The 26,852-nt window shown below is 41.6% G+C and overlaps 1 protein-coding gene across 1 annotated transcript in view; it reads left to right on the top strand.

Annotated features, from left to right (window-relative positions):
- Positions 1-2,571: 2,571 nt before the first annotated feature.
- Positions 2,572-26,852, top strand: part of LOC311292408 (uncharacterized protein) — a gene marked incomplete at its 5' end in the record, with an annotated part of 39,810 nt that continues 15,529 nt past the window's right edge. The window contains 2 exons of the mRNA XM_084412076.1: positions 2,572-2,695; positions 25,045-26,041. Of these exons, the coding sequence (XP_084268202.1) occupies positions 2,572-2,695; positions 25,045-26,041 (1,121 nt within the window). The remainder of the gene's footprint in view (positions 2,696-25,044; positions 26,042-26,852) is intronic.

The raw sequence follows: 26,852 nt of genomic DNA on the forward strand, positions 1-26,852 counted from the left end.
TTCCTCTTCCAAAGCTGTGTATATTGCATGTTTGTCCTCTGAATTTTAAAATGACCAAACATGAAAGATTATTGTTAATTCTCTGTTTGCTAGAAGCTAAACATGTAATAGCATGTACTTGGAAAAAAGAAGAAAGTCCCGGCGTGTCTCAATGGATAAAGGGGATGACCTCACACCTTGCCTTAGAAAAGATTACCTACTTTTTGAAAAACAAGCCGCATACCTTTTGGTCCATCTGGAAAGTGTTTTATAACTTTTTGGAGAGTCTAGATGGTGACTCCTTCGTGGAATTGATGGACATTGAGAGTATATAGACAAGTAGCCTAAGTTGTTGTATGTTTTAATTTGTATTATTTGTATTATTATTATTTTTATTTATTTTTTATTGTTTATATACATATATTTATTATTATTATTATTATTATTATTATTCAGTTGTAATGGAAAATGTAAATGCTATTTAAACTTGTGTGACATTTTTTGCCAAATAAAATTGTTTAAAAAAAAAGAAAAAAAAAAGAAAGAAAAGAAGGTGTGTTCATCAGAGGGGTCTAAGACCCCAGGACGTTTGGCAAACTTGTACCACGAATGCACGCCAAAGAAAAATGTAATGGATTTGAGGAGTTTTGTGGTTAAATTTTAAAAAGCTACAAATCCTGCCCTCGTGGGTCAATTTGATCCCCATAGGAATGAGTGGAATGAGAGGAATGCTTCAGTACACATAGAAAAACTTAAAAATGCTCAAAATTCAAACTAAAAATGCTAAAACTTCACCAAAAAAATATTTGCTAATGTCTACATGTGGATCTGAATGCATACTGACGAACTGACTTTAGGACCCAGAGGAAACACATCATTTGCTCCATATAGCGCTATAAGGCCATCTAGTGGCAAGAGTCATGAAATATCATGTAGCCTAATGTTATTTTCCCCCACAAGAGGTGCGCAAAGACACCCAAATTGACCCAATGTAAGATATTTTGAGCTGAAATAAAAGGATTATGCTGGAAATTGTGAGTTATTTTTGAATTATAAGCTGAACTGTGAATTTAAGTTTAAAGAATGTGAGGAATGTGCTTACATTTCTATTTATGTATTGATCAAATCTAGTCATTTAAAGTTACAGAAAAAAAATAATAATAAAAAAATGCATTAAAATAGAAAGAATATTATGAAAATGAAATAAAATAAGCTTTCTGGACAAAACAATAAATAATTTTACGGCTTCAGGACAGGTCAAAGTGCACGGGAAGGATGAAGGTTAAGAACAACTAGTATCGTAAGCCAATACTGTCATCACTATCCCCTTTTTTTCTTATTATTTTTTATTTCTTTTTTTTTATTCTTTTTTTGCAGTTAACAAAACCAAATAATACAAATATAAACAATAATTTTATTTTTATCAACATTCGTTGGCGGTCGATGACGTCACCGCTCGTTCGCCATTCGCGCCTTTCCTTCCCTCATTGAGTTTAACCAAAGAGTATAGAAGCACAAGAGGCGAAACTCAATAGAACGCCCCATAGCAACAGTTGCCCCCATGACTTGACGGCGCGGCCGCCATTATGGACTGAAAACTGAAGGAAAACGCCGAAAAATAAAGGGAGTCAATGGCACTGAAAAACTTAAAATAACAAAAACTTAACATAGCTTAATTTTTTCTGGCCGTCATATCTAAATATGAAAACAATTTAAAATACATTAATGAGGATGACCGACGTTAAATGACGTTAAATGACAGAAAATATACGTATATGTGTTGGTTAGGAAAATAGTATTTTGGGACAAAATATTACTATAGAAGTACTATAAGACTACTATAGAAATACTATAGCGGCTCTAGGATATTATAGAGGTATTACAGAACATAACATAGCCTGCTGCTGTGATGTTCTGTATAGCCTCTCTATAATATTTTTAAGCTGCTATAGTAGTCTTCTCGTACTTATGTAGTATGTCCCAAATTACTATAGTATTCCTATAAGATTACTATAATATTTTGTCCCAAAATACTATAAATATGAAAACAATAATAATAAAAAACATTTATTTTGTCCCAAAATACTATAAGATTCCTTAGTACTTTTTAGTAAGGGTATCCCCACCGAATCGGCTTCATTAGCCTACCACTTACGGTTTGCAAAGATACAATTATAAAATTACTGCAAAACTTTAATCTATTAATATTTATGTTCTATTATGCATTTTCCTTGTTATATGACTAACAGAAATTCATGAAATAATATATGCTCGCTTGTCTATAGGCAGATACACAGTAATTAGATATAAGTAATAAGATAGTTATTCAAATGTTGATTTTGAAATTAGTAAACATCACCATATATATGATTTGGAATTTTTTTTATAAATGAACATTTCTAAAGACAGTTAATATTTTACACTGTGAACGTTTCAATGGCAAGAAAAAAAAAACTATGAATGTCCTATTACAGGCGGAAAGGTACAAAAAAGATGTGCAATCCAGCAAGTGCACACATGAACTAATAACACCTACTAAAATGGATTTTGCCATTGACTGGCGCTAACGATTCCAGCAGCTTTCAGTCCATAATGGCGGATTCGCCTCCGCAGCGCCATCTACAGACTGTTACCCATAACACAACAGAGTTTCGCCTCTTGGGCTTCTATACTCTTTGGTTTAACGTCACAGTGAGGCGAGCAGTTCACGGACACGGTATGTCTCATATTTACACAACCATCAAACACAATACAGGCTGCTCAAGCGACAGGCTCATTTCTGTATTGTTTTCATCGGGCACAGCGTCTTTTCTGGCGTCTTCCTACTGAAATAAACATTTAGTGCAGCAGCAGCGAACATGTGAGGAAAATATGTTGAATTCATTCGACCTCAGTGATTTTGTGTTTTTTGTTTTTGCTTGTGTGGTTGTTTCGAGGTTTTATAGTGTGAACTGTCACTGAATTAATAATGTAATGGATAATGTAGAGCAGTGATCTCAAACTCAGTTCCTGGAGGGCCACAGCTCTGCACAGTTTTGCTCCAACCCTAATCAAACACACCTGATCCAGCTAATCAAGGGCTGAGTCCCAATTCGCCTACTTATACTACGACCTAAAAGTATGTACTTTTTTTGTGAGGAAAAAGTACATACTTTTGAGTGTGTAGCAAAAGAGTATGCACGTTCTGGGACATACTTCGATGACGTCATGCAACGTGAACGAGAACGTGGTTGCTTAGTTACGCACACCATGACTGTTAACAAAACATTTTACATTTCATTAATTCTTATATGTCATATATAAATGTATTACTATTCCCATCTTTTTTTCCAAAATACATTTACAATGTGTCCTACCAAATTGAGGAGTGAAGCAGGCTGTCGTCGTAGATCAACCAAACGCAGGTCGTTTAGGCGGCTGGTTCTGACGTTCATGTGCAATGTGTGTAACGAAAGCTAAAATATTTAAAGTTTATAGTATAACTATTGTTTAACGTATTTTATACTTATGTATAATACTCAAAAATACCCCGATGAAAATGAACCATGCTTTTACTATAGTAAAAGTGTAGTAACCATGTTTCTTTGGTTGGATTGATAAAGTTAACATTTGTACAGCCACAGTATTACTACAAATAAGTCAGTGTGGTTAAACTATGGTTAGTGTAGTAAAAGGTGTTTATTTTCATAAGGGTTTATAGTAAATCTAAGACAGAAACATCAGAAGAAATACATAAAAAAAAGACACTTGCATGACATTACTTTTTATTTCATCGGACCCTAACTTACAAGATAAACACGGTACTTTTTGGCACAACATAACCCCATTAATATTACGAGACAATAAAATATAACTTTAATAAGGGTTAAACATTTGAATTCTTACACTTAAAAACTGAGGGCGAATCTCCGCGGCTGCATCCGGCTGCCATGTTTACATCACCATAGATACCACCATCACCACAAAGCTTCTCCCTCCCGCACGCAATGGGTTGTGGGCAATATTAGCCGTTAGAGTGTGCATTGATCTGCACTTCGAATTCTAACCGGAAATAGTAGACCATCCGGGTATCTTTGGAATACTCTTTTCAACATACTACGATTTGGGACGTACTAATTCTTGTTTCGCATACTATTTAGGACGGATAGTATGCGAATTGGGACTCAGCAAAGGTCTTCAGGATTACTAGAAACTTCCTTGCAGGTGTGAGTTGGAGCTGGTTGGAGCTAAACTGTGCAGACAGAGCTGTGGCCCTCCAGGAATTGAGTTTGAGATCACTGATACTGTGATACAACCCCGACAGGCGAAGCGGAGGGATCTTAAATCAGTCTGAAGGGGTTGTATTATTTCGCTATAACAACCGCCTCGCTCTACATTATCCCGCTTATTACATGGCTACCTACCAAATAAATAAATAATTTGACATAAAGTATTGATTTAAAAAGTTGAAGTTTATTGATTTATAAACGATTGTATTGCTTCCGCTAAAGAAATAGTCCGTTCCGTCTCTACGGTTAGAATCCTGCGTCCATAGCAACGCTCCGTTTTTCATGACAACGGTATACTTAGCAGCGGTTATCAAGAAATAACACACCGCTTTCTACATTAGAATTCAACAATGCCATGTGATAAAGATAAACAGTTTGATACTATATGTGTCAGTTTCATGACCAAACTAGTGACACAAATCTTCATCTTCATTACATTAAAATAGATCATAATCGTGTGTACAGCAGTTGTCGACCAGATTAATGGGATTAAAATTTTTATTGAACTCATCAGTGATCATAAGTTTGAGCTTCACTTTTCATTTCACGTTTGTGTCTCATTTGAAATCTCACGTCGTAAGACAGCATCCCCGCTTTTGAAAAAATCCCAAGAAATGGCATAGCCAAACTAAAGCAGATACAGTTCATGAAGCCTTTGCACTAAAAGCATAAATGTCTCATTTGAAAGCAGAAACACGGCAGTTTATTGTAAAGTCAGAATTATTGTCATAATGAATAAAATAGCCTAGTTGTAATGTCATTTTTTATTTATTTTTATGAATAGAAATTGAAATTGCCATTGTTTTTAGGGCTGCAACTAACGATTAGCCTATTTTAATAATCGATTAATCTGACGATTTTTTTTTAATTAATCAGATAAAAAAAAACCCATTAATTTCCAACTCTTTATTCAAAAACAGAACTGACAGTGCAAATTCACAGTGCACAAACAGGTTGCTCCTTGAACTGTTAAAGGTAAAAAAAAAACAACTCTCACTCACAGATGAACACACTCACAAACTCTCACTCACAGACACACACACTCACAAACTCTCACTCACAGACACACACACTCACAAACTTGTTTTTTGGGTTTTGTCAAAGATGTTATAATCTTTAACAAAATGTTTGACATTATTTGACAAGCACATGCACACAAAAGACAAGTCTCGCACAGTCGGATAATCTCTCTATAAATTACAGAAACGTCTGTCTGTCTGTCTGTGTGTCTGTGTGTGTGTCTGTCTGTCTGTGTGTCTGTTAACCACATATCTCTCGAACCGTTAGTCCGATGGATTTCAAATTCGACAGGTGTCTTGCCACGGGCACGAGTAAGTGCAGTGCCAAGTTTGACGTTGTTTGGATGAGAAATGCAAAAGATATCGTTAAATCGTTTTAAAAAGGTTGTGGTTTAAAAATAAACATTTTGACATTAGAGGGTTGCATCCACTGATCTATATAATGACTGGATAGCTCATGACGTTCTAAACTGCCACTAGGCAGTGAAGCCACCGGAAGTGTTCGAGCGGCCATCTTACGATTCCCTACCAGCAGAGGGATCCAACGCCCGTTATACAGAGATTGGTAGCTCCGACGGCACTTTTAAGATGACCCGATGTGCAGCATACAAGTGTAAGACGACGTTCACAAAGGGATGTAGAACAACTGCCCACAGGTTGTAATTCAAGCCCTATAAGTAGTAATTTATATGCAAAATTGTCGCTATGCCTGTGTTGTTTTCTCCGAGGCAAGAGCTGCTGCTTCTTCAAAAATCAACGATAAAACAGTCAACAGTAGCCTATAAGAAACCTCAGAGCAGCAATAATCACAATTAAGTGTCCAATAGCGACACCATTTGACAGCTTCAAAAGAGCTTCGTGCAGAGTCCGTTTACCGTTACATTAACCCATACAATTTGTATTAAGCATTTCCTGAACATGTAACTTGCTAATCAAACACTTTATATGAACAAACTACTAATCTATAAAACACAAATCGGTCTTCCGACCTTTTAATATTGTGTCAGTTGATGTTGATATGCGCGAGGGAGAGAGAGCAATACAGCGCTCGGGTTGTTTGAAGGCGCTGAGAGTGCGCGCGCGCGGCCGGGGCTCTCTCTGCACTGATCTAAATAATTCGTTGTTACGACGACTTGTTCCCTCGTTTTAATAAATCGTGGACACGTTTAACTAATTCCCTCCCTCATTTTGATTTAACGAATTACAACGTGGCCACAATATAATAAAACGAGGGAACAAATTAGTATTGTGCTGAGGTATTATTAATTCGTACGTGGCTACGAAACAATATTCACATGAATATTCACCAATTCAAAAAAATATAGGTCTTTAGCATTCACTATTTAATTAATAGTATCAAACTGTTTTTCTTACCTGTGAAGATAGCTTTTCAGTGAAGGCCGACTAGTGTTCTCGTACAGCTTTTAATTCCTTTTGCAAAGAAATTGCCGTTTTTTAATCAGCAGGAAAAATTTCCGACTTTAAACAAATACCCATTTAAATGCTAAGAGTGTTTGCGTTATAAAAATGTGCAGGGAGACTTTATATTTTAAAACGGTGTCTCGTTAGGCAATGTTTTTTCAGTCAAATCATAAAATTTCCTATTGATTCAATAGAACGCATGAGCTCACTAGGGAATACCAATATGGCGGCGCGGTGGCTTCACTGTTCATGACGTCATGAGCTATCCAGTCATTCTATATAGATCAGTGGTTGCATCGGTAAAAGAAGCCCCAAGAAGGTTGTGGTTTAAAAATAAATATTCTGACATAAACACTCAGTCAGCTACACTGTTTACTTCTGAATATTATAGTTTGGTTCCAGAACGTGATAAATCCATTTTGATTAATTTGAGAAAAAATGTGTTTTCTTTACCAAGAAAGTGGCAAGATGAAAACCACTATTTTCTGTTTCAAACTTTCACATAGCATCTTTAGGTTATAATAACATAAAAAATTCAAATCCAGATTTTGAAACGGATTATTTTTTCCCAAAAATGCAATAAATTCATGACACTTTTTTTTTTCAAAATGCAATTAATCCATTGAAACAATATAAAAGTTATTTTGTATCATATTGAAACTGTTGAAATCATCCATCGCTAAGAAATATCTCCTCAACTTTTTTGATGCCGATCAGCTCACAAAAACTGATTTTGCACGGGCACTTTGCACTGCTCCCTGAATCAACGCGCTTATTCATTTGTGGATGTAAACTGAATCTATATGTCAGCTATGCTGTTTACTTCTGAATATTATATTTCATTCTGGTGCGCTTAACGTTATTGCTACTGTGTAATAGTAGCCTATGCTATTCACCAACTAAACATATCCTTTTCAATCCGTTCACATTCTCTTTCACGGCCATCATTTGTAGTTGCCTATTCACAAACTGTTTGCTCAAGCGTAGCGTTTTCTCAGAGTTCACCGTTAGTCTGATGGATTTCAAACTTGACAGGTGTCTTCCCACGGGCACGAGTAAGTGCAGTGCCAAGTTTGACGTTGTATGGATTAGAAATGCAAAAGATATTGTGAAAAATATCAGTAAAAGAAGCACTTAGAAGGTTGTGGTTTAAAAATAAACATTCTGACAAACACATGGTAAACAGCTACACTGTTTACTTCTGAATATTATATTTTATTCACGGCCACCATTTGTAGTAACCTATTCACAAACTGTTTGCTCAAGTGTAGCGTTTTTTCGGAGTTCACTGTGTAGCCTGCTCCCTGAAATCTGTAAGTCACCTACGCCGTTTACTTCTGTATAGACCATTTCAACGGCCTTTCGTCTGTTTAAGGAAGTGACGTATTTGGCCCTAGGACGTTTCCGGTTAGTTGTCGAGCGCATTCAAAACAATGGCGGGATGCGCTTGATGTACAGTGGGATTGCGATAATTTATTTAATCCTGCTATTTAGAATATCTAAATTAAAATTAGGTCCTTGTTGCTCGTTACTTGGGTCCTCCTTCTGGCCCGAAACGAATTTTTTTTTGGGAAATTAAAATGTTTAAATTCCTGAAAAACGCGCCTGGATTGCATCAGTGAAGCGAGAAGGCTGAATACAACTAGTAATATACAACACACATTTCGATTCTGGTAAGTAAAATACTGGATTATTTGTATTTCTTTACGTTAACTGTTTATGTATGCTGCAGCATAATTTAAGATAGCTCTGTTCGTTATTGTTTACATATAAACCTAGCATTTTGACGCGTGTAATTTACTGAAAATAGCTTTTATTTCAGTCTTTTCCCCTAAATTTTCTGTCTTCTGTGGGCTGTAATTAAGTAGGAGTTAACATTTGTTGGCTAGCTGTCTAGTTAGTTGACAACTGCAGTAAGTAACACATTACAGAATGTATAGTGTATAACAGTTTGGTGTGCTGCAGTAGTTTACAAAAGGTAACGGTAAACATTTTTCATCACTTAAGCTTGGCTAATGTTAATTCCAACATTTACTATAGTACACAATAGTAGCATTAGTTCTTAAATATTGTGCATTAACCAGATTAAGTTAATACTTGTTTTTCTGCTTTTGTCTTCAATAGGAAAGCCATCATTTGTAATTTAAGACGTCCAAGACTACTACAGGGAGACAGGAATGACAGCCAAACCACATGTGACCAATGACCATACAGTGTGTGCAGAATTATTAGGCACCTTGATTTTCTGATCATATTTTGTTTTTCAGACACATTTTTACCAATTCAAAACCACATTAAGCTTAATAACTACTATTAATTTTGTATTTAATATATTTAAGGGATATATAATTGTACATGAAGACTGGAAATAAAAACGCCTTATATTCAGGTGTGCATAATTATTAGGCACGTTTTCTTTTACAGATAAAATAAGCCAAAAAAGAGATTTAACTCAGACTGAAAAGTCACAAATTATTAAATGCCCATGAGAAGGAGCATGACCATTGGACAGTGAAATCCACATTGGGTCAGCAGGGTCAGACAAAATCAGGTGGAGAAGAAAAGACACATGTTAACTGCAAAATAATTAAGTGTGAAACCATCAGGAACCCTTTAGTCTCCAGCGCCACCATTTTTTCAGAACTGCAACTTACCTGGAGTCTCCAGAAGAGCAAGATATCAGGATCTCAGAGACTTGGGTTCACAAGCTGAAGTGTAGTAAAACACATGAAGACTGTTTTTATAGGCTTTATGGACAGACAGATTGGAGCTGACTCTTGAAGGACCAGCACATCCTCTTGTTCCACTGTTTGAAGAATTCATCTTCATTGGTAAGTTTTGGGAGATAATTTTTAAAAATGCTAAAAAACTCCTAAAACGTAATGCCAGATTCTGGAAGATTAACTCTTCGTGTATTTTACTACACTTCAGCTTGTGATTCTTAAGCGTGGGGCATTTTTTTGTATTCTTTACCTCTCTTTTTTGGCTTATTTTAAGTGTAAAAGAAAACGTGCCTAATAATTATGCACATCTGAATATAAGTTTGTTTTTTTTCATTTCCAGCCTTGATGAACAATTCTATATCACTTATAAATTATTAAATACAAAATGAATTGTAGTTAAGATTAATGTGGTTTGGAATTGGTAAAAATGTGTCTGGAAAAAATATATGTGATCAGAAAATCAACGTGCAAAATCAATAATTCTGCACACATATGAACCCCCAGATGTGTTCGAGACCTTGAGGGTTGATATTGACCCCCTTTGTTCAGGGACTCATAACTCCATTTCTGTTTGTCAAAAAAAGTCTGTGAAATGTGTTTTACAGTATGTTGTTGTCTCAGTTGTTGAAGCAGATTATGTTCATACAAGTATTTATTTACACATTAAGAAATTTGCTGGAAATAAAAGCTGTTAAAAGTGAGAGGATGTTTCTTTTGTTTATGTATTTTTAAATATATACAGTAGTCAACATTTGAAGTGGATAAAAATCTTTCATCAAAGTTAACATTAATTTGGAACAATACCTGTTCTTGTCTTAGGACAACTTTGATTAAGTTTTTTGATCCACTTCAAATGTTGACTACATAAATACACACACAGCTAGCAAATCTGTATGTGACTATACTAACCATAAAATAAGATTTTCCCTTCAAGGACCTAAAAAGTGTATTCTGTATGTTTTATTCTTAATTTTACAATTATTAATCTTCACGTATACATTTCTCTTAAATGACTAATACAGGTTTATGCATTAGAAAAAAAAAAAGACAGCCAGTATTACATTGCTTTCACCTTCTATTTATTTGTGACCACATGAGGGGCATTAGGACATTTAAACCCTCTCGCACACCGTTCCACAGCAACACACTTCACCCAACTAAGCACACACATTTGGAGACGAATGAAATGAGTACTGGCATAACTTGTCATAAATGAAGTCCGTTTACTAGCGTACATTTAGCATTGTAATATACATGCATGTTCTCTAAAGCTGCTCTAAAACGATATGTATTTTGAATAGCGCTGTACAAATAAATATGAATATTTGCATAGATATGCCAGCAAATGCAAGTGAAATGCCCACTCGTAACCTCCCCGGACAAACCATGATAAGTACGTTTTTGACGCTGTTTGACTTGCTTCATCTTCACCAAACACAAGACCGATGTCATCAACATTTTACGAACGAATGTTCCCAACCTTTCTGCTAAGAAATACTTTAACTGTTGCCTTTTCGCTAGACGTAAAAGTTACGCGCTTGTTTTCACAGACCTGAGATTTAAAAACGCCGCCACCGTAAATGCTTCAGGGCCAGACATGCGCAGTAGCATTCCAACGGAATGTTATTGTTTACGTCCTTGAAATGGTCTATATTATATCTATCTATAAATTACAGAAACGTCTTTCTTTGTGTGTGTGTGTGTGTGTGTGTGTTATTCGCATATCTCTTGAACCTTTAGTCCGATGGATTTCAAACTTGACCGGTGTCTTGCTACGGGCATGAGTAAGTGCAGTGCCAAGTTTGACGTTTTGATTAGAAATGCAAAATATATTGTTGGCTTTTGCCACTATAGCCGCTGGCCACTCCCCCTCTCACACTGACACTGAGTGAGCACAGCCCAGGACCAGAGACAGAGAGGGTCGAAGAAAGCAGTGGAGCTTAAGTAGCGTTTTCTCGGAGTTCACTGTGTAGCCTGCTCCCTGAATCGTGTAGATCAATTTTCCACATTTATTGTATGTCAGTATCAGTATTTGCTTTCTACTATGCACAAATAAAAAAGTCACTGAACTTTTGCTGTGTACTTGTAACAATGAGTACTCAAACACACCAAACCAACAATTACTAAAAACACACACAAAAACTGATTTTGCACGGGCATTTTGCACTAGTAGTTAATAATAATAGCAATAATAATAATGATAACAGAAGATAATATCTCTAGTCTATCCTAATAGTAATTATAAATACAATGTAAAATAAATACAATATAAAATAATAAAATAAACAAACAATAAAACCAAATACAGTGGATTGACCACCTGGTATGGTGTGTAAGGTATTTAGCAGCTCATCCTTTCGGAGCATATAGTGAAGTTTCTCTGAGTCATTTAGAGTAAAGAATGAAAAATACAGTGCTGCAAATTGTAAATCACAGTCTGCTAATTCAGTTGTAAGAATTTAATTGTTGGTTTTATTGTTGTCCATTTATCAAACTTCCATGCCTCTTTCTTAGTATATTATATTATCATTATATATTGTCATTGTCATCTCATTGTCGCTCAAGGACTCTCGGACACACTCCGTCTCTCTCGCACACTGTCGCTCGCGGACTCTTGGACACACTCGGTCTCTCTCGCGCACTGTCGCTCGCGGACTCTTGGACACACTCGGTCTCTCTCATGGACTCTCGGACACACTCGTTCTCTCTCGCACACTGTCGCTCGCGGACTCTTGGACACACTCGGTCTCTCTCGCGCACTGTTGAGCGCGCTCTCGAACACACTCGGTCTCTTTCGCGCACTGTTGAGCGCGCTCTCGAACACACTCGTTCTCTCTCGTGCTGTCGCTCTCGGACTCTCGGACACACTCGTTCTCTCTCGCACACTGTTGAGCGCGCTCTCGAACACACTCGGTCTCTCTCGCACACTGTTGAGCGCGCTCTCGAACACACTCGGTCTCTTTCGCGCACTGTTGAGCGCGCTCTCGAACACACTCGTTCTCTCTCGTGCTGTCGCTCTCGGACTCTCGGACACACTCGTTCTCTCTCGCACACTGTTGAGCGCGCTCTCGAACACACTCGGTCTCTTTCGCGCACTGTTGAGCGCGCTCTCGAACACACTCGTTCTCTCTCGTGCTGTCGCTCTCGGACTCTCGGACACACTCGGTCTCTTTCGCGCACTGTTGAGCGCGCTCTCGAACACACTCGTTCTCTCTCGTGCTGTCGCTCGCGGACTCTCGGACACACTCGGTCTCTCTCATGCACTGTCGCTCGCGGACTCTCGGACACACTTGGTCTCTCTCATGCACTGTCGCTCGCGGACTCTCGGACACACTTGGTCTCTCTCATGGACTCTCGGACACACTCGTTCTCTCTTGCACACTGTCGCTCGCGGACTCTTGGACAACTCGGTCTCTCTCGCGCACTGTTGAGCGCGCTCTCGAACACACTCGGTCACTTTCGCGCACTGTTGAGCGCACTCTCGAACACACTCGTTCTCTCTCGCGCTGTCGCTCGCGGACTCTCGGACACACTCGGTCTCTCTCATGCACTGTCGCTCGCGGACTCTCGGACACACTCGACCTCTCTCGCGCTGTCGCTCATGGATTCTCGGACACACTCGGTCTCTCTCGTGCACTGTTGCTTACGGACTCTCGGACACACTTTGTCTCTTTCGCGCACTGTTGAGCGTGTTCTCGGACACACTCGGTCTCTTTCGCGCACTGTTGAGCGCTCTCTCGGACACACTCGGTCTCTCTCATGCACTGTCGCTCATGGACTCTCGGACACACTCGGCCTCTCTCGCGCACTGTTGCTCACGGACTCTCGGACACACTCTGTCTCTCTCGCGCTGTCGCTCGCGGACTCTTGGACACACTCGGTCTCTCTCGTGCACTGTCGCTCGTGGACTCTCGGACACACTCGGTCTCTCTCGCGCGCTGTCGCTCGCGGACTCTTGGACAACTCGGTCTCTCTCGCGCACTGTTGAGCGCGCTCTCGAACACACTCGGTCACTTTCGCGCACTGTTGAGCTCGCTCTCGAACACACTCGTTCTCTCTCGCGCTGTCGCTCGCGGACTCTCGGACACACTCGGTCTCTCTCATGCACTGTCGCTCGCGGACTCTCGGACACACTCGACCTCTCTCGCGCTGTCGCTCATGGATTCTCGGACACACTCGGTCTCTCTCGTGCACTGTTGCTCACGGACTCTCGGACACACTCTGTCTCTCTCGCGCTGTCGCTCGCGGACTCTTGGACACACTCGGTCTCTCTCGTGCACTGTCGCTCGTGGACTCTCGGACACACTCGGTCTCTCTCGCGCGCTGTCGCTCGCGGACTCTTGGACAACTCGGTCTCTCTCGCGCACTGTTGAGCGCGCTCTCGAACACACTCGGTCACTTTCGCGCACTGTTGAGCGCGCTCTCGAACACACTCGTTCTCTCTCGCGCTGTCGCTCGCGGACTCTCGGACACACTCGGTCTCTCTCATGCACTGTCGCTCGCGGACTCTCGGACACACTCGACCTCTCTCGCGCTGTCGCTCATGGATTCTCGGACACACTCGGTCTCTCTCGTGCACTGTTGCTTACGGACTCTCGGACACACTCGGCCTCTCTCGTGCACTGTCGCTCTCGGACTCTCAGACACACTCTGTCTCTTTCGCGCACTGTTGAGCGTGTTCTCGGACACACGGTCTCTTTCGCGCACTGTTGAGCGCTCTCTCGGACACACTCGGTCTCTCTCATGCACTGTCGCTCATGGACTCTCGGACACACTCGGCCTCTCTCGCGCACTGTTGCTCACGGACTCTCGGACACACTCTGTCTCTCTCGCGCTGTCGCTCGCGGACTCTTGGACACACTCGGTCTCTCTCGTGCACTGTCGCTCGTGGACTCTCGGACACACTCGGTCTCTCTCGCGCGCTGTCGCTCGCGGACTCTCGGACACACTCTGTCTCTCTCGCGCACTGTTGCTCACGGACTCTCAGACACACTGTCTCTCTCGCGCTGTCGCTCGCGGACTCTTGGACACACTCGGTCTCTCGCGCACTGTCGCTCGCGGACTCTCGGACACACTCGGTCTCTCTCGCGCGCTGTCGCTCACGGACTCTCGGACACACTCGGTCTCTCTCGCGCACTGTTGCTCACGGACTCTCGGACACACTCGGCCTCTCTCGCGCACTGTTGCTCACGGACTCTTGGTAACACTCGGTCTCTCTCGCGCACTGTCGCTCGCGGACTCTCGGACACACTCGTTCTCTCTCGCGCTGTCGCTCGCGGACTCTCGGACACACTCGGTCTCTCTCATGCACTGTCGCTCGCGGACTCTCGGACACACTCGGTCTCTCTCATGCACTGTCGCTCATGGACTCTCGGACACACTCGGCCTCTCTCGCGCACTGTTGCTCACGGACTCTCGGACACACTGTCTCTCTCGCGCTGTCGCTCGCGGACTCTTGGACACACTCGGTCTCTCTCGTGCACTGTCGCTCGCGGACTCTCGGACACACTCGGTCTCTCTCGCGCACTGTTGCTCACAGACTCTCAGACACACTTTCTCTCTCGCGCACTGTCGCTCGCGGACTCTCGGACACACTCGGTCTCTCTCGCGCACTGTCGCTCGCGGACTCTCGGACACACTCTGTCTCTCTCGCACGCTGTCGCTCACGGACTCTCGGACACACTCGGCCTCTCTCGCGCACTGTTGCTCACGGACTCTCGTACACACTCGGCCTCTCTCGCGCACTGTTGCTCACGGACTCTCGGACACACTCGGTCTCTCTCGCGCACTGTTGCTCGCAGACTCTCGGACACACTCGGTCTCTCTCGCGCACTGTCGCTCGCGGACTCTCGGACACACTCGGTCTCTCTCGCACGCTGTCGCTCACGGACTTTCGGACACACTCGGCCTCTCTCGCGCACTGTTGCTCACGGACTCTTGGACACACTCGGCCTCTCTCGCGCACTGTTGCTCACGGACTCTCGGACACACTCGGTCTCTCTCGCGCACTGTCGCTCGCGGACTCTCGGACACACTCGGTCTCTCTCGCGCGCTGTCGCTCACGGACTCTCGGACACACTCGGTCTCTCTCGCGCACTGTTGCTCACAGACTCTCGGACACACTCGGCCTCTCTCGCGCACTGTTGCTCACGGACTCTCGGACACACTCGGTCTCTCTCATGCACTGTTGCTTACGGACTCTCGGACACACTCGGCCTCTCTCGCGCACTGTTGCTCACGGACTCTCGGACACAGTCTGTCTCTCTCGCGCTGTCGCTCGCGGACTCTTGGACACACTCGGTCTCTCTCGCGCACTGTCGCTCGTGGACTCTCGGACACACTCGGTCTCTCTCGCGCACTGTCGCTCGCGGACTCTTGGACACACTCGGTCTCTCTCGCGCGCTGTCGCTCACGGACTCTCGGACACACTCGGTCTCTCTCGCGCACTGTTGCTCACGGACTCTCGGACACACTCGGCCTCTCTCGCGCGCTGTCGCTCGCGGACTCTCGGACACACTCGGCCTCTCTCGCGCACTGTTGCTCACGGACTCTTGGATACACTCGGTCTCTCTCGTGCCCTGTCGCTCGTGGACTCTCGGACACACTCGTTCTCTCTCGCGCTGTCGCTCGCGGACTCTCGGACACACTCGGTCTCTCTCATGCACTGTCGCTCGCGGACTCTCGGACACACACGGTCTCTCTCATGCACTGTCGCTCATGGACTCTCGGACACACTCGGCCTCTCTCGCGCACTGTTGCTCACGGACTCTCGGACACACTCGGTCTCTCTCGCGCGCTGTCGCTCACGGACTCTCGGACACACTCGGCCTCTCTCGCGCACTGTTGCTCACGGACTCTCGGACACACTCGGTCTCTCTCATGCTGTCGCTCGCGGACTCTTGGACACACTCTGTCTCTCTCGTGCACTGTCGCTCGTGGACTCTCAGACACACTCGGTCTCTCTCGCGCGCTGTCGCTCGCAGACTCTCGGACACACTCGGTCTCTCTCGCGCGCTGTCGCTCGCGGACTCTCGGACACACTCGGTCTCTCTCGCGCGCTGTCGCTCACGGACTCTCGGACACACTCGGTCTCTCTCGCGCACTGTTGCTCACGGACTCTCGGACACACTCGGCCTCTCTCGCGCACTGTTGCTCACGGACTCTCGGACACACTCGGTCTCTCTCATGCACTGTTGCTTAAGGACTCTCGGACACACTCGGCCTCTCTCGCGCACTGTTGCTCACGGACTCTCGGACACACTCGGTCTCTCTCGCGCACTGTCGCTCGCGGACTCTTGGACACACTCGGTCTCTCTCGCGCACTGTCGCTCGTGGACTCTCGGACACACTCGGTCTCTCTCGCGCACTGTCGCTCGCGGACTCTTGGACACACTCGGTCTCTCTCGCGCGTTGTCACTCTCGGTCTCTCTCGCGCGTTGTCACTCTCGGACACACTCGGTCTCTCTCATGCACTGTTGCTTACGGACTCTCGGACACACTCGGCCTCTCTCGCGCACTGTTGCTCACGGACTTTCGGACACACTCGGTCTCTCTCGCGCTGTCGCTCGCGGACTCTTGGACACACTCGGTCTCTCTCGCGCACTGTCGCTCGTGGACTCTCGGACACACTCGGTCTCTCTCGCGCACTGTCGCTCGCGGACTCTTGGACACACTCGGTCTCTCTCGCGCGTTGACACACTCGGTCTCTCTCATGCACTGTTGCTTACGGACTCTCGGACACACTCGACCTCTCTCGCGCTGTCGCTCATGGATTCTCGGACACACTCGGTCTCTCTCGTGCACTGTTGCTTACGGACTCTCGGACACACTCGGCCTCTCGCGCACTGTCGCTCTCGGACTCTCAGACACACTCTGTCTCTTTCGCGCACTGTTGAGCGCTCTCTCGGACACACTCGGTCTCTCTCATGCACTGTCGCTCACGGACTCTCGGACACACTCGGTCTCTCTTGCACTGTTGCTTACGGACTCTCGGACACACTCGGTCTCTCTCGCGCGCTGTCGCTCACGGACTCTCGGACACACTCGGTCTCTCTCGCGCACTGTCGCTCGCGGACTCTTGGACACACTCGGTCTCTCTCGCGCACTGTTGCTCACGGACTCTCAGACACACTCGGCCTCTCTCGCGCACTGTTGCTCACGGACTCTCGGACACACTCGGTCTCTCTCATGCACTGTTGCTTACGGACTCTCGGACACACTCGGCCTCTCTCGCGCACTGTTGCTCACGGACTCTCGGACACACTCGGCCTCTCTCGCGCACTGTTGCTCACGGACTCTCGGACACACTCTGTCTCTCGCGCTGTCGCTCGCGGACTCTTGGACACACTCGGTCTCTCTCGCGCACTGTCGCTCGTGGACTCTCGGACACACTCGGTCTCTCTCGCGCACTGTCACTCGCGGACTCTTGGACACACTCGGTCTCTCTCGCGCGCTGTCGCTCGGGGACTCTCGGACACACTCGGTCTCTCTCATGCACTGTTGCTCACGGACTCTCGGACACACTCGGTCTCTCTCGCGCGCTGTCGCTCGGGGACTCTCGGACACACTCGGTCTCTCTCATGCACTGTTGCTTACGGACTCTCGGACACACTCGACCTCTCTCGCGCTGTCGCTCATGGATTCTCGGACACACTCGGTCTCTCTCGTGCACTGTTGCTTACGGACTCTCGGACACACTCGGTCTCTCTCGCGCACTGTCGCTCTCGGACTCTCGGACACACTCTGTCTCTTTCGCGCACTGTTGAGCGTGCTCTCGGACACACTCGGTCTCTTTCGCGCACTGTTGAGCGCTCTCTCGGACACACTCGGTCTCTCTCATGCACTGTCGCTCACGGACTCTCGGACACACTCGGTCTCTCTTGCACTGTTGCTTACGGACTCTCGGACACACTCGGTCTCTCTCGTGCACTGTTGCTTATGGACTCTCGGACACACTCGGTCTCTTTCTCGCGCTGTCGCGCGCGGACTCTCGGACACACTCAGTCTCTCTCGCGCACTGTTGAGCGCGCTCTGAGACACACTCGGTCGCTCCTGCACACTGTAGCTCGCTCGTGGACACACTCAGTCTCTCTTGTGCAGTGTCGCTCGCTCGTGTAGTTCGCTTCGCTTTTGTCCAGTCTGGCGCCTCATAGCTCTGCTCAACTCAACTTTAAAAAAAAATTATACTCAAAAATCTCTGCATCTTATTGAGTGGCGCAATAGTCGTGCAACAAATCGATAATGAAATTTGTAATCGATTCTTTTAATAATCGATTTTAATCGATTTAATCGATTCGTTGTTGCAGCCCTAATTGTTTTAATCTAGATATGCACTGCAGCTGCCACATTCCTGACCATGTTATATTTCAAGTCTAAAGGCCCGGAATATACATGAATATCAGTCACGTGACCTCTTACTAGGGGTGCACGATTCAGAAAATTTCATGATTCAATTCGATACCGATTTTTAGTCTCAAGATTCGATTCAAAATCGATTCTCGATTCAAAAAACGATTCACAGTATGTAAATGTAGTTGACTTTTTCCTGTGTGATTGCAGTAGACATACAATTTAAAGGGGACATATCATGCCAAATGCACTTTTTTAGCCCTTAAATGCATTTTGTTGTATATTTGGAGTGTACAGAAAATATTAAATTATTCTCTTCAGGTGCTTCGTTGACATCTTTATATTCTGTTTTGGTCATATTTTTCAACGTGTTCCGATTTTTCTGTTATCTATGACGTTTTTTTAACTATTACGTCACAGTATTTGCAGCGGAACTGCCAAATAAGGACATTGACTTCTGGCCCAACACTTCGAGCAATCCGCCATTTTTATTTCTCCCTTCAATTTTGTAGTCCAAGCTAAAGGATGCAGAAGTTACGAGAGGGAAAGTTAAAATGTTCGGTTGTTGGATGTAGTAACCCACACGCTTCATTACACCGTCTAATGTAGATAAACTGCCGCGCTTGTGACAAGGGCGCATGTTTAACTGAAAGAACGAGCAGAGAGAGAGACCCGGTCGCGCGCGCTCACTCTCTCTCTTCAGAGCCAGGCGAAAGTGTAAACAAGACATCACCGTCTCCAAATTAGACGCTGTCTTGCTCTCTCTCCCTCGCACATATTAATCAAAATAAATCGACACGGTGGTAAAAGGTCGGAAGCCCAAAGTTTCATGTTTAAATACAGTACACACCATTGCGATACATCCATATGAAGACGTTGTTCTACAGGTTCGTCGTCTTCATTTTCATCTCGCTCCGGCTCCGACTCTGGCTCGAACTTGTAAGGCTGGCTGGACAAGTCTTCCGTTGTTGACATTTTGTTAATAACGTGTGAATAAAAAGTTTCTGTGCCGCTAGATAATCGTATCTCTGCTATCAAACTACAAAAATGGCCGAACGGGGTGGAGTTGAACCTCTGCAACCTGGAGAGGGGGCAGGGTATGAAGTGTCTCAATTGTATTTAAAGAGACCGCACCAAAATGAGTTGCTCTCAGACGCACATCAGAAAAGGGGTAGAAAAGGGGCCTGTGGAGCTATAATAATGAGGAATTCAGACCCAAGCATTGCATATCCGCTTTATATAGACTACAAATGTATGATTTATATGTAAAAAGGAACAATTTAAAAGCATGATATGTCTCCTTTAAAAGAAAAGAAATAAATTAAATGAAGTTTGATATTACTTTGTCATCATAAAAACTTTTGCAACTAAACAGCGCAAAGAGCCAAGCTTTGGCCAGCTTTCAAATACATTTAATTCAAGTTTAAAATAAAACTTAAATACAATTTTTTTTTTTTTTACATTTAGCTTTAAAGTGCTGTAGTCAGATCAAACAAACAATACTGCTAAATGTAGTTTAAGGAGTAGGCTATTGACGGCAAAATAGGCTACAGAATATTTCGTTCTGTATTGACAGGTGCAATTTTTGAAAATCAATTAAAGAAAATACAATAAGCCTACATTATATCTGCATTTATGTCAAAACCTAGACTTTCAAACATCAAAATGTCATTTATTAATATGAATATTCGTGTCAAAATTACATATAAACATTCTATTTTGCCTGGAAACGCTTCCAACACGCTTGCGTGTCGCGAGAAAAATAGGCAAGGGGGGTAATGATAGCCTTCGCAGCAAAAAGGAAAGCTAGTTTTGAGCGGAATATGGCTAAAATAAAACTGGACATTAATTTAATGGAACAACTTAAAAATGGAGACCAAACAATAAAAAGTAAATTGCAAGAAAAGAAAATAGAAATGGACACTATGCTGATGGATAAAGTTAAAGACTTTAGACACAATTCGAATAAGCTTAATTATATTTCAGCTAATAAATCGGGTAAACACCTGGCATCATTGGTCAAAAGGGTTGCAAAGACTCAGTCTATATCTTTAAAAGAGGAAGAATCAGATGATGTTATTACAAACAATGATATTATCAATAAAAGATTTAAGCAATTTTATGAACATTTGTATACAGCAGAGGTTAAAGATGACTCAGATTCCTTTCTTAAATCGGTCAAATTACAGTGCTTATCAGATCATCAAAAGGAAGATATACGGAAAGTCTTTGCAACCTCTGAGATTGAAGCTGCAATTAAGGCATTTCCCGAAAAAAAGGCCCCAGGAATAGACGGCCTCCCTATCGAGTTTTACTCAACATTTTGGCCAAATATTAGATCTTTGTTCCTGGAGGTTGTGAATTCATTTGTTAATCAACAAAAGCTGCCAGAAACTATGTATCTTTCAACTATTTCTGTGATACCAAAACCAGGTCGTGAATGTAATAAGCCTTCTGATTTTAGGCCTATTAGTTTAATCAATTGTGACAAGAAAATCATAACAAAAGTAATGAATAATAGATTGGCATTAATTTTACCTAGCATTATCCACCATAACCAAGCTGGGTTTATTCCTAATAGGGATCTTAGAACTAATGTTAGAACATGTATATCCTTAACACAATATGCAAAAAAACATAATATAGATTTGACTTTGATGGCGGTCGATGCTGAAAAAGCATTCGATCGCCTTGAATGGTCATATTTGTATAAAGTGCTTGAAACATTTGAATTCCCAGTAGAATTTATCAATATGGTAGAAACAGTGTATGGAGCCCCCAAAGCACAAGTCTACACCAATGGCGTTCTTTCTGAGGCATTTTCTTTAACCCTTTGATGCACAACATGGGTCTAAAAAGACCCGACTGAGATTTCATTTTCTATATCTTTGCAAGAAATTTATTTAATCATTCAGTATTCCAGGTATTCCTCAATTAACTTGTTTTAGATCATTACAAATCAATATTTAAATTTTTCCTTTCTTACTTTTCGAATAAAAATGGTTTTTGTGTCACTACCCCTCTAATGCGCAACATGGGTCTAAAAAGACCCGTATTCATGTTTCTTTGCTGTATCTTTGAAATAAATGTATTTTATAATTTATTAATCCAGGTGTTCATTAAATATCTTGTTTTTGATTTTCAAAAATCATTATGTTTATTTTTCCTTTCTTACTTTATAAACAAACACGATTTTTGTATTTCTACATCCATTTTACACACATGGGTCAAAAATGACCCGTATAGGAACCTTTGATATGTATAAATATATTTACTGCAGAAAACTATTCATCTGCCACACATTTCACAATTCAACACGGCTGCTTTTGTATTTTTCATGCATGTAAGTTTTATTTAAAACACTTTTTTGTTACAGAAAAATATAGATATAGCCTTGTAGGCTAAGGTTACCTTGACCTTGAAAACCATTACTAGTGTGAAAGAGAAACATGTCCAATACCATTAGCTAGCTTGCGTCGACATTCTATTTTATCTAATGTTAGCTAGGTCAATAAAATAAAATTTGCAATAGAAAGTTATATATAAAAGTATATATTGTCGCTGTTGGGCAGAAACCTTGTACCGTTATTCATTTTTATTTGTGGTCATAAATCAATGCTATCGGTCACATAAGCCGGTGTGTGGTGGCGTTCTGGTGCACTATGGCTGCTGTCGCATCATCCAGGTGGATACTGCACATTGGTGGTGGTTGAGGAGATCCCCCTACAGTTGCACTACACTACAGTTCAATTTCAGTGTTATCGGTTAGGCATATATGCGTGTTATGTGTGACAAAGTGGCCAATAAACATATTTCAAGTGTTACAGTAAATGTGTTGATCTAAACAACTGTGACATTGGTTATTTTAACAAAAAGTTTTCTTTATTCTTTTGTTTTATCACGCTTGCATAGATGGGTCATTTTAGACCCATATGTGTAAACTTGATGTTTTAACACAAAACTTATAAAAAAAATATTAAAATATGAATTTGTGATCATAAAATAAAATAAAAATTATATTCATAAATCATGAAATTAATAGATCATGAAATAGTAAATGCTCAAATAAAGTGATTTCAAAAGGTGAAACAAAAAAAAATGCCAAGCCATGCATGAAATAACATAGGAAATGAATACGGGTCTTTTTAGACCCATGTGCATTAGAAGGGGTATCCATAGTGTGCGCATCAAAGGGTTAAGCCGCGGTACTGCTCAAGGCTGTCCATTATCTCCAGCGCTGTTCGCGATGGCTATTGAACCCTTGGCTGAGAAAATAAGACAGACAGATAACATAACGGGTATTACTATAGGCAAAAATGAATATAAATTAAGCTTATTTGCAGATGATTTGTTGTTGTATCTAAGTGATGTGGACATTTCAATCCCGAGTGTAATTAATATAATGAGTCAATTCTCAAAAATTTCAGGTTATAAAATTAACAGTGGCAAAACCGAAATTTTGACTTTTGGCCAAAAACCAATAAACCCAGAAGCATTTAAACAATTTAAAGTACAAAGCTGTAAAATTAAATATTTAGGTTGTTATATCAGTGCAAATAAAAAACAATTGTGAGTAATTTTTTAACACTGAAAAATAATCTAAAACATAATCTCAATACCTACAGTGATCTCAAGTTGAATCTAATTGGTAGAATAAATCTGGTAAAGATGATTTGGCTTTCTAAGTTTATTTATTTGTTTCAATGTATCCCACTGACACCACCAAAAACCTTTTTCAAGGAAATAAATTCCATAATTACATCTTTCATTTGGGCTGGAAAAACCCCCAGAATAAAAAGAACTCTATTGTTTTGCTCCAAACGGGAAGGAGGGTTAAACCTCCCTAATATGGAACTGTATCAGATAGCAGCTCAGATGTTTTATATTGATCGTATTATTAATAATACTAATGAAGACCCATGGCTGGTTATCGAAAATCATCAACTACAACCAAATAGTTTATTATCCATCTTGTTCTCCAAGAAAAAAGTAAAGACTGACACCTTTGTTGTCAATAGTACATTAAATATGTGGAAAAAAACTAAGCAGATTTTAGGGATGGAGATCGGTACTCCAACACATACTGTATTAAGATTTGGAACAATCCGTCTGTTAAAATTCAAGGTACTAAATTAATGTGGAAAACTTGGATGAATGGAGGTATCGAAACATTATCAGATATTACTAGCTCAAATAATATATCCTCATTTGATACACTGAAAGATAAATTTAAATTAAAAGATTCAGAGAAATTTAAATATATGCAGTTAAAAAACTGGGTCAAAGAGAACTGTGATATAGTGAACGATGTTCCGGAAAAGATAAAGACCCTTTTGGAACAAAGTAAGAAAAAGAAAAAATGTATAAGTGTTATGTATGATTATCTCAATAATGTCGTAATCAATTGTAATCTGCTAAGTAAAATATATGAAGGATGGGACAGAGATATAAAGGACTTCAATGCCAAAACAAAATGGAAGGAGTGCTTAAATCTAACATATAAAGCCACAACCAACGAAAATCTTAGATTGATTCAATATAAGTTAATGACTAGAATTTATTATAGTAGGGACAAAATTCATAAGTTTGATGCATCCCCTTTTTTTTTTCTCTCTCTCTCAACAGTTCACTCAAGGAGCACCACCAGTGTAATTTGTGTGTGTGTGTGTGTGTGTGTAAATGAGACATCATTATTATTATTGTTATTACTTTGGTTTGTGAGCTTGTTTTGTTTTTGTTTGTTCTAATTTGTCTTTTTTTTCTTTTTGTAAGTGTGATTTGTCCTGTGTGTTGTAATTTGTCTGGAATGTGTCTGAATAGTTTTATTTATCTTGTTTTCTTGTCTATTGTCCCTTGTCTTGTGTGTTAAAAAAAAGAAAAGAAAAGAGTGCTGTTTGTATAAAGTGAAGGGGAATGTGTATTGTGAATTATTTATTTATTATTTTTTATGTTTTTTTTTTTTTTTCCCTATTGCACAGAGGATATTGTTTAGTACTGGTTAATACTTGGATAGACTTGGATGGAAAACCAGGTTGAGGTTGTTTGTTGTTCATGTCTCTCTGTCTTTCTTTGTACTTGCATAATAAAAAAAAAAAAAAAAAAAAAAAAAATTCAACCGATTCGTTCAATTGGACTGATTCATTCAGTAACGAAACACAGATGTGTTGCTCAAAGATGCAAAACAGTTCTGCTGTGGCTTTTAGTGTAGACGGCATATATCGCACACCCCTATGAATTATTTTGATGTACTGAAATTGAAATGAATTCTCTTTTATTTTATTTCAGACATGATGGAGGAGAACGAGGAGATTGAAGAACTGAGTGAAGTGGAGGAGGAACGTCATGTCAAATATGGAGAAAAACCTTTCAGTCGTTCAAAGACTAAAAAGACATTTTTAAAGAATAGAGCCAAGAAATCTTTCATCTGCACTCAGTGTGAAAAGAGATTCTCAAGCAAACAAAATCTTGAACTTCACACAAGAGTTCACACTGGAGAAAATATGTTCACATGTGATATGTGTGGGAAGAGTTTCACACAATCAGCTACCCTTAAAAGACACATGATGATCCACACTGGAGAAAAGCCATTCATGTGTGATCAGTGTGAAAAGAGATTCTCAAGCAAACAAAATCTTGAACTTCACACAAGAGTTCACACTGGAGAAAAGCCGTTCACTTGTGAAATGTGTGGGAAGAGTTTCACACGATCATCTCACCTTAAAACACACATGATGATCCACACTGGAGAAAAGCCGTTCACATGTGATATGTGTGGGAAGAGTTTCACACAATCAGCTCACCTTAAAAGACACATGAGAATTCATACCGGAGAGAAGCCGTTCACATGTGATCAATGTGGCAAAACATTTGCTAGTGCATCAAACCTGAAGACACATCTGGTAGTTCATACGAAGGAGAAGCCACATTCATGCTCTGTTTGTGGAAAGAGTTTTTCACTGCTGCAAAGTTTGCTTAAACACCAGAAAATTCATATTGGTGTAAGAGCTTATTTGTGCTTCGAGTGTGAGAAGACTTTTATTTCAGCAAACGAATTAAAACGGCACCAGAGAATTCACACTGGAGAGAAACCTTACAAGTGTTCACACTGCAACAAGAGATTCAGTCGGTCATCACATCTGAAAACACATGAGAGGATCCACAGCAGAGAGAAGCTGCACACGTGTGATCAGTGTAGAAAGAGTTTCTCTATTAAAACTCGCCTGAAGCTTCACATGAAGATCCATGAGGTGGAGAAACCACATCACCGCAGTCTGAGATCACGGTTAGTAGTTCATCTTTATGTGCTGAATCTATGCAACGATTATAGATTAATTATAGTCTGAGCAATATTCACAGTTTCGTGATTATTAAGCATTCATTAACACTACTAATGTATAAAATCACATGAACACTCTTTATAGTTTACAGTGTTATGTATTGCTTCCCTTTGAAACTGAAATAACACAGTAACCAATTATTGCTGCTTATTTAAACAGAAATAACTGTGACCAAGTGTATTTTTTCTACAGTTCTTTTGGAGAGAACTTAGAAACATGTTAAAAATATATATAGCTGTTTTTGACTTAAACAGTAGGCTATAGCTGCATTTTGAAACACAAATAATTCAGTACAGTGAAAATAAATAAAAAGAAACAAGGTCCACATCTCTGGAATTAAACACGAGCTAGATATGCATATCCTTTTGTTACAAAACAAGGAGGCAAAGGCTGCAGGACCCACCTTCATCAGGGCCTTTTTACAGATTGCACACTTATTTCCAGTCCTTTCAGTTCACAGTATAGTGCAGAAATGTGAGCATGTTCACATTCTTCAGTGCTCAGTCTTGACCGCTGAGGAGACTGGATATGGCCACTGAACACCCTTTCAGAGGACACACTTGTTGCAGGGATGCCCAGGTATTTTTGGCCACTTTTAAAAAGAATTGGCATTTCTTCTTGTGCTTTCACCAAGCCAGTGGGTCAGCATCAGCACTGATTGCAGGAAGGGATAAGTACAATTTCATCCCCGAGTCAAGTTTTTCTTGGATTGATGGCATTACATGTCCTAAAGCTAGTGACCTGTTCTTCTTTGCA

Source organism: Rutilus rutilus (assembly GCF_951802725.1).
Source record: "Rutilus rutilus genome assembly, chromosome: 6".
NCBI lineage: Eukaryota > Metazoa > Chordata > Actinopteri > Cypriniformes > Leuciscidae > Rutilus > Rutilus rutilus.